This window comes from Chanodichthys erythropterus, chromosome 17 (assembly GCF_024489055.1).
Source record: "Chanodichthys erythropterus isolate Z2021 chromosome 17, ASM2448905v1, whole genome shotgun sequence".
NCBI lineage: Eukaryota > Metazoa > Chordata > Actinopteri > Cypriniformes > Xenocyprididae > Chanodichthys > Chanodichthys erythropterus.
Genome location: NC_090237.1, coordinates 1,393,915 through 1,403,691, shown reverse-complemented (window position 1 = coordinate 1,403,691; position 9,777 = coordinate 1,393,915). Strand labels below are relative to the sequence as shown.

Genomic DNA, 9,777 nt, shown 5'->3' with positions numbered 1-9,777 from the left:
TGGTTAAATAATTTATTATTTAACAATTTGAATATACAATAATGATAACATATTAAAAATATAATAATTTTAATAATAAAAATAATTTTGTATTTTTTTACAAGTTAAATATAAAATAATAAATTATTAAAAATATAAAATACTATAAAAAATAAATATTTTTGATTTCAATTTAAATATAAAATAATCTATATTCAAATTGTTAATACAACATTAATGTATTTAACTATTTGAATAAAATAATGATAATAAAATATTAAAGAATACTATATAAAATGCATTTATTATTATTTTATTTAACCATTTGAGTATACAAATAATACTAATATTTTATTTTTCAGTTCTTAAATAATGATAATTTATTAACAATTTGAATAAACGATAATAACATTAAAATATTTTGTATTATATTTTACAAGTTCAATATAAAATAAAAAAATGTTATGTAGTATTTCATATAATATTTAATTATTTTGTATTATTCAATTCAAATAAAGTGGTAATTTTGTATATTTAAAATGTTAATAATAAAATAATGTATATAAATATTTGAATGAAATTATAATAAATTATAAAACAAATATTAATACTATATAAAAATGCATTTATTATTTTATTGAACCATTTGAGTATAAAAATAATGCTAATATTTTATATTTCAGTTGTTAAATAATGATAATAATGACTGTTATTCAATTTGAATATAAAATAATTTAACAAATTATTACTAAAGAATACTATATAAATATATAAAATTGAATTATGATATTATTTTATTTAACCATTTTAATATAAAATAATACTAATACTTTATATTTCAATTTGAATGTAAAATAAAAAATGCTATAAAAATTAATTATTTTGTATTATTATTGTTTAACAGTTAATAAAATAATAAAATAAAATAATTATTATAATAAATTATATTAAAAATATTTTGATATTGTTTTATATTGATGATATTAGTGTTATTATTATTTTGCAGAATTATTATTATTATTATTTTGCAGGATTATTATTATTGTTATTAATATTATTATTATTATTATGCAGGATTATTATTATTATTATTATTATTTAGCAGGTTTGTGCCTCCATTCTTGAGAAGCAATATTCCAAAAGCAGCAGTCATATTAAGTTGACATGAATGCTCACTATTAAAACAAACACCTCTGTTGATCTACACGACATAAATAAATAGTGATATATATCACTATATACGCCAATGAATGCATTGAAACATATACAGCATTTGAGTAGTTTGACCGTGAAGCGGTCAGTTTGATTCAGGCGGTGAGCGGGGCAGCAGCTCCTCTCGCGCGGGGTCCTGCTGCAGTAACTGCGGGGCGGAAGTCAGTCACTCACACGCACGCAGGCGCGCGCGTTGCTGTTGTTTCTGTCGATAAGCTGCTTTAAACTCTTTGTTTTTTGTTTGTGTGGAGGAAAGGCGTTTATTTTCTCCTCTATGGCTCCTACTATACAGACGCAGGCGCAGCGCGAGGACGGACACCGGTGAGCGAGATCTGCGATCACTAACCTGTTAAACACTATGCTAACATAAACACTGGATGTAGAAATCCATACTTATATGATTTATGTGTCATTATGTGTGTTTCTGCAGAAGTTCAGCACACAGAAGCGTCCCAGAGAGGTGAGGATGATGAAGATGTTGTGTTTCTGATGGATAAAGTCACTGATAATTTCTCACGCTATCCACCCTAAATAGTACTCAAGGTTCTGAACACTATTTAGGGTGGATAGGATGCGCTGACACTATTATTGAACTGAACTGAATCAACATGTCAGCCAATCACGTGAGACTGGGGGCGGGACCATCTGTCTGACTGACCAATGACAGACAGTCGTTCCGGGTGATGATGTGTGTGTGGTGTGTTGTAGGTCTGGAGTCGTGTGCAGAGTGAAATATGGAAACAGTCTTCCAGATATCCCGTTTGATCCGAAGTTCATCACATATCCGTTCGACCAGCACAGGTACGGCTCCGGTCCGGCTCAGCTGTGTGTGTGTGTGTGTGTGTGTGTGTGTGTGTTTCATGGGATGTGTCGCAGTGAGTGTGTGTTGTGTGTTGCAGGTTTGTGCAGTATAAAGCCACATCACTAGAGAAGCAACACAAACATGAGCTGCTCACCGAACCGGATCTGGGCGTCACCATCGACCTCATCAACCCCGATACATACCGCATCGACCCCAGCAGTGAGATAATACACACACTCTCTCACACACTCACTCATACACACACACACACTTACTAAACACACTCACTTACTCATACACTCACTTACGCACACTCCTACACATTCACAGACACAAAAACTCACAGACACACTCACAAATTTACTAAACACACTTACAGACACACATTCACACAGACTCTTACACACTTACGCACTCACACACATTCACACACGTACACACAAACTTACTAAACACTCACACACACATACACACAAACTCAATCACTCATCCACACATGCACACTCACTCACACACACATTTGTGCACATGCACGCTCACATGCACGCTCACATGCACACTCACTTACACATATTTGTGCACACGCCCAATCACATGCACACTCATTCACACACACATTTGTGCACACGCACGCTCACATGCACACTCTCACACACACTTGCACATGCACGCTCACATGCACACTCACTTACACATATTTGTGCACACGCCCAATCACATGCACACTCATTCACACACACATTTGTGCACACGCACACTTACATGAACATTCACACACACACATTCGTGCACATGCACACTCACATGCACACTCACACACATACATTCGTGCACATGCATGCTCACATGCACACTCACGCATATTCACTCACACACATTCGTGCACACACACGCTCATATGCACACTCACTCACACACACTCACATGCACACTCATTCACACACATTCGTGCACATGCATGCTCACATGCACACTCACGCATATTCACTCACACACATTCGTGCACACACACGCTCACATGCACACTCACTCACACACACATTCGTGCACACGCACACTCACATGCACACTCATTCACACACATTCGTGCACATGCACGCTCACATGCACACTCACTCACACACTCTCACATACACCATGTAAATCCTCTAATCTGCATAAATCAGAGAATTGAAATCAAATGCTCGTGTGTGTTTCAGTTTTGTTGGATCCTGCTGATGAGAAACTGCTGGAGGAGGAAATCACGGCTCCGTCCAGCTCAAAGAGGTACGAGAGATGTCATTCTCCTCTCAGTGACCTTTGACCTAGGGCTGGACGATTATGGCCTAAAATCAAAACCTCGATTAATTAAACATTTTACCTCTTACGATTAATGAACGATTATATTGTTTTTTTTGCCCTCAGTTTGTACTGTAAATATGATTGACTATTAAGGTGGGATATTTTTTCCTGATCTGACATAACAGCTCACTTTCAGCAGTTATTCCATCTATGGTTCGTAACATTTCTTACAGATTTCTGCTCGTTGTAAGTCAGATAAAGATAAATTAGCAGAGTATCAGTACGTAATGAGAGCGATTGCATGTGTGAATTATTCAAACCTAAGTCTCTCCATTAATTGTGAAGCTGTGGGTTGTAAATATTTCCTTCAAAAGTAGAAAAATATATGCTATAATAATTACTTTAGTGTGTGTTGCCTCTGCGTTCACCTGCGTGTTGCTTTTCACTGATTTGACAGGGCGGAGTCACATGACTACACACACAGTAGTATGTTTTTAAGTGGGATGTATTAACAGGATTAAAAAAACGAAATAACCGACATGGGAAAATTACGTTGGTTAGAGGTTCTGAATTTCGGTTTGGATTACTTTTCGATTAATCGTCCAGCCCTACTTTGACCCCAGCACTGAGGCTGACAGACGTGTGTGTGTGTGTGTGTGTGTGTGTGTGTGTGTGTGTGTGTGTGTGTGTGTGTGTGTGTGTGTGTGTGTGTGTGTGTGTGTGTGTGTGTTCAGATCGCAGCAGCATGCCAAAGTGGTGCCGTGGATGAGGAAGACGGAGTACATCTCCACCGAGTTCAACAGATACGGCGTCTCCAACGAGAAGGTGGAAGTCAAGTGAGTGAATCCGTCTCACATATCTGATCCGTCTCGCATCTCAATATGCAGAATGAGCCGTTACACTTTTAAATTACTGTAAAATAAAGTGTCAGTAAGTGAGTGTGTTGTCCTGTAGGATCGGTGTGTCCGTGAAGCAGCAGTTCACAGAGGAGGAGATCTACAAAGACAGAGACAGTCAGATCGCTGCCATTGAGAAAACCTTTGAAGACGCACAGAAATCCGTGAGCACATGCAGATCACACACACACACACGTGACTTCAGCATCAGTTTGATGTCTAAATCCACTCTTCTGTTTGAATCTTTCAGATTGCCCAGCATTACAGCAAACCTAGAGTCACGCCTGTGGAGGTGCTGCCCGTCTTCCCAGACTTCAAGGTCTCTCTCTCACAAACACACTCATACACACACTCTCACATCGACAACTATCAGTGCTGATTAATCAGTAAAACCAATATATCGATCAACGTGCTCACATCTGTCTGTTTCTGGTCACAGATGTGGATTAATCCGTGCGCTCAAGTCATCTTTGACTCAGATCCGGCACCTAAAGATGTTTCTGCGCCGGCGGGAGTGGACATGATGTCACAGGCCATGATCAGGTGTGTGTGTGAATCCTCAGAAAATATATAATCAGTGAAAGTCGATCATATTTCACAAGCATAAGCAGGACAGCACAGACTCATTGGTGCCGTGTGTTTTCAGGGGTATGATGGACGAGGAGGGGAATCAGTTTGTGGCGTACTTCCTTCCCAACGAGGACACGATGCGCAAACGCAAGAGAGACGTGGAGGAGGATCTGGAGTACATGCCTGATGAAGTGTAAGACGCACATGTGCACACACACACACACACACACACACACACACACACACACAGAGCCTTATTCATGAAACTCAAGTGGAATGAATTTTAGTGATGTCAATATTCAGAGTTAAACGTTAGTTGGTTCTAGACCTGCACAATTAATCTTTAAAAGCTAGCAATCTCGATTCAAACACTCACGTGATCTTACTCCTAAATGACAGTGATTCATCTGTGTAAATCACCTTTTGAAAGTAACTTGACGCTTCAAATAAAGATTGTATCAATTACATCGTTACACCAGTAGGTGGTGACAAGTGACTGGTAAAAAATGTATTTGTCATTGAATCATTCATTCAAGAGATTCATTCAAAAACGCTGATTTATCCAGTAATGAAATAAGTGAAGTGTTTATGAACAAGTCATTGAATCATTCGTTCTAGAGATTCATTCAAAAATGCTGTTTTATTCAGTAATGAAATAATTGAAGTCTTTATGAGTGAATCATTGAATCATTCATTCAAGAGATTTGTTCAAAAATGCTGTTTTATTCAGTAATGAAATAAGTGAAGTCTTTATGAGTGAGTCAATGAATCATTTGTTCAAGAGATTCATTCAAAAACGCTGTTTTATCCAGTAATGAAACAAGTGAAGTCTTTATAAGTGAATCATTGAATCATTCATTCAAGAGATTCATTCAAAAACGCTGATTCATCCAGTAGTGAAACAAGTGAAGTCTTTATTAGTGAGTCATTGAATCATTCATTCAAGAGATTCTTTAAAAAATGCTGATTCATCCAGTAATGAAACAAGTGAAGTCTTTATAAGTGAGTCATTGAATCATTCATTCAAGAGATTTGTTCAAAAACGCTGATTGTCTGTGATCACTATTTTAAACAGAAAGTGTGTTTCTCATTTAAGCCAGAATCGTGCAGCTCTAGAAGCTTGTTTACACCACAGAATAAAAATAAAAAAGTGACTTTTTATCTCAAAGCAGAAAAGTCAGAACTGTCTTAACCTTTTTTATTTTTATCCCATATTATTGTGACACTGATGACAATGCGAGTCGAAAACATTTTGTCTTTGCACTTTTTTGGCCTCTAAATAAAGGCATTTTGTAATTTTATATGATTATGTGTGCAAATTTAACCTTTTTATTGCTCAAAAGGTGTTAAATGATAAATAATAAATGTTTGAATGTCTGTAATTCATTAGCATATACATTTAACTATCAGATCTGAGGTTTATGAAGCCTTTGTGTATCCGGAGGAAAGGTAGATTTTACACAGTCACACATTCACCTGTCTAATGTGTGTGTTTGTGTGCAGATACGATTATAAAATCGCTCGCGAGTACAACTGGAACGTGAAGAACAAGGCCAGTAAAGGATACGAGGAGAACTACTTCTTCATCTTCAGAGATGGAGACGGCGTTTATTACAACGAGCTGGAGACCAGGTAACTGTCAATCACGCAGACGGGCTCCGCCCACCCGGAGCAGACTCACACTACTCTGTGTGTTTGTTACTGACCGCTTGTGTGTGTTTTAGGGTGCGTCTGAGCAAGCGGCGAGCGAAGGTTGGCGCTCAGTCGTCCACAAACGCTGTGCTGGTGTGCAAACACAGAGACATGAACGAGAAAGAGCTGGAGGCTCAGGTCAGTTCACTTCCAACACGCTTTACCTTTAGAAACTGTTTATTTGCATATAAACAGAGGGTTCAGAAGCCTGATTGAATTGATTCAGATTGATGTGATCTGTGTGTGTGTTTGATTGACAGGAGGCTCGCAAGGCTCAGCTGGAGAATCACGAGCCAGAGGATGAAGAGGAGGAGCTGGACCTGGAGAAAGACATGCAGGACTCTGGTAACACACACATCATCATTATATCAGCTGTGTGTGTGTGTGTGCGTGCGTGACTCCAGTCAAAGTGTGATTCAGTCTGAAGGCTCTTTCACACCAGGAACAATAACTATAACCATAAAATCGCTCTAACCCCAAGAGAATAGAGTCCACAGCACAACTAGAATGATAACGCCACAGAGGAACAATATCATTGGAATCACTTCGAAAGGTTGATGAATAATAAAAACATTGACAATCAGAATCCATCCTGCTTTAAAGAGCGCAAGCATTTAAAGTGGCAGATGACAAAACTGCTGCGCACTGCTTAAAATAAACAGAACGATATCATCCGCTGCTGTGGACGCTAATATAGTTATAATTATAGTCATAGTGACTGTTATTGATATAATCATAGTTATAGTTATCATTACAGTTATTGGTACAATTATCATTATACTTACTTTTATCATTATAGTTATCATAACAGCTAAAGTCATTGTTATGGTTAGTTATTTTTGTAGTTATCCATTAGATTTATTGTTAAATAGTTATTGTTTTAGTTATTATAGTCATGGTTATCGTTTATAGCTATTGTTACAGTTATAGTTAAAGTCATAGTTATTGTTTTAGTTATCATAGTTATAGTTATTGTTACAATTATCATTATACTTCTTGTTAGTCATAATTATAGTTCTGTTTAAAGCTACAGTCAGTTATGATTATAGTTATTATAGTTATTGTACTCATAGTTATTGTTATTAGTTTGTTATTGTAGTTAGTTATTGTCATATGTATCAGTTATAGTTTATAATATTTGTAGTTATTGTAGTTATCATTAATCTTGTAGTTATCGTTAGTTATATTTATCATTATCATAGTTATCGTTATGTTATAGTAAACAGTTATCATTGTAATTATCGTCATGTTATTGTTATAATTATTGTAGTTATCAATATACTTTTTGTAGTTATAATCATAGTTATTGTCATTGTTATCGTTATAGTCTTTGTTATAGTTATTGTAGTTATCGTCATGTTATTATAGTTGTTATAGTTGTAGTTATTGTCTTAGTTATAGCTATTGTAATTATCGTCATAGTTATTGTTAGTTATTGTAGTTATCACTATAGTTATTGTCTTTGTTATAGTTATTGTAGTTATCGTCATGTTATTATAGTTATCATAGTTGTAGTTATTGTCTTAGTTATAGTTATTGTAATTATCGTCATGTTATTATAGTTATTGTAGTTATCATAGTTGTAGTTATTGTCTTAGTTATAGTTATTGTAATTATCGTCATGTTATTATAGTTATTGTAGTTATCATAGTTGTAGTTATTGTCTTAGTTATAGTTATTGTAATTATCGTCATGTTATTATAGTTATTGTAGTTATAGTTGTAGTTATTGTCTTAGTTATAGCTATTGTAATTATCGTCATAGTTATTGTTAGTTATTGTAGTTATCACTATAGTTATTGTCTTTGTTATAGTTATTGTAGTTATCGTCATGTTATTATAGTTATCATAGTTGTAGTTATTGTCTTAGTTATAGTTATTGTAATTATCGTCAGTTATTGTTAGCTATCATTGTAGTTATCACTATAGTTATTGTCTTTGTTGTAGTTATTGTAGTTATCGTTATCATTGTAGTTATCATCATGGTTATTGTTGTTATCATTGTAGTTATCGTTATAGTTATCATTGTGGTAATCATTAGTTATTGTCATAGCTCTAGTTGTTGTTGTTGTTGTAGTTATCGTTATACTTGTAGTTATCATTATAGTTATTGTTAGTTATATTTATTGTAGTTGTCATAGTTATTGTAGTGTTCACCAGTTATTGTCACACTAATTGTTATAGTTATAATAACTATAATAATAACTATAACATTGTATTTTGTCCTGTTAACATTATAGTTATACCATAGTTATTGTTATAGTTAGTCAGTTATCATTTTAGTTGTTGTCATAGTAATTGCCACAGTTATCAGTATAGTTATTATTGTAGTTTTTGTTAAAGTTTTAGTTATAGTTACAGTTACCATTTTAGTTATTGTAGTGCTCATAGTGCTAACATTAATGTTTCATTCCTGGTGTGAACAGGCCTATTTTTTACTTTATTCTTTGTAGTTTGAAAAGCTCCTTTGACGTTGTTATTATGATATATGACGATATGATGCTGTGTTCAGGCGAGGAGCGAGAGAAGGCTAGCGACTCCGACAACTCTGAGAGCGAGTCTGAGCGTGAGGATGAGGAGCGGCCGGCAGACGAAGACGAGGAGGAGGACGAGGAGGGCCGCAAACGGCGCGAGAGGAAAAGCAGCGGCAGCGAGAGCGGCGAGGACCGGGACGCTGCGCGTGACGAGGAGGAGATCTTCGGCAGCGATGATGACAGCGAGGATGATGAGGGTGGGCGAGCGAGGAGCAACAGCAGCAGCGTCCAGCACAGCGGCAGCGAGAGAGCGTCAGACTCCAGCGACGGCAGCGACAGCGAATGAGACGCACATTCACATGTTTTCCTTTTATCTGTTAGCATTCAAAACTAAACTCTTTCTTGTATTCTCTGGTGAATGTCATGAAACACATGTCCAGGTCACTTTTCAGCCAAATGAAATTATGTTTTACTTGTGCATTTCCTGGTCATGAAGATAATCAGTGATTTTGTGATGAAATATGACCTGGACGTGTTTCATGGCTGTGACTGTGAGCATCACACACGTGTGTCCTGCCATCTGTTTCACATCGATGTGAGAAATGAACTGAATGACACAGTTTTGTCCTGCTGTAGTTTTCATTGGGTGTTTGATGTTCCTGTTTTATTTCTCTGGCTTTTCATTATGGATGGAGACTGAGCAAATCACTTATTAGTGACTTTTTTTTTGTAGTTTTTCCTTTCATAACAGTGTAAACATTGTAAATAAACAATGATTTTGTTACATCTGAGTTTGTGATTTGTAATGTGATTCTCTACACCTGAACTTGACTTCATACATCCACTAAAAATCACCAAAATGAGCTGATTCA

The 9,777-nt window shown here is 36.0% G+C and overlaps 1 protein-coding gene across 2 annotated transcripts; it reads left to right on the top strand.

Moving 5' to 3' along the window:
* The first annotated feature begins 1,326 nt into the window (after window positions 1-1,326).
* On the top strand, window positions 1,327-9,621 carry paf1 (PAF1 homolog, Paf1/RNA polymerase II complex component). Of its 2 annotated transcripts, none has more exons than XM_067366309.1 (14): window positions 1,327-1,512; window positions 1,625-1,651; window positions 1,900-1,992; window positions 2,091-2,212; window positions 3,193-3,259; window positions 4,009-4,110; window positions 4,229-4,334; window positions 4,421-4,489; window positions 4,610-4,713; window positions 4,817-4,933; window positions 6,244-6,372; window positions 6,465-6,570; window positions 6,693-6,777; window positions 8,944-9,621. In XM_067366309.1, exons 1-14 carry the CDS (start codon window positions 1,466-1,468, stop codon window positions 9,249-9,251), a joined length of 1,482 nt encoding a protein of 493 aa, XP_067222410.1. In that variant the 5' UTR covers window positions 1,327-1,465; the 3' UTR covers window positions 9,252-9,621. The 2 variants fall into 2 exon arrangements, with proteins under 2 accessions (XP_067222410.1, XP_067222409.1); XM_067366308.1 differs by having other exon boundaries at window positions 1,622-1,651; window positions 8,944-9,618.
* The last annotated feature ends 156 nt before the right edge of the window (window positions 9,622-9,777 follow it).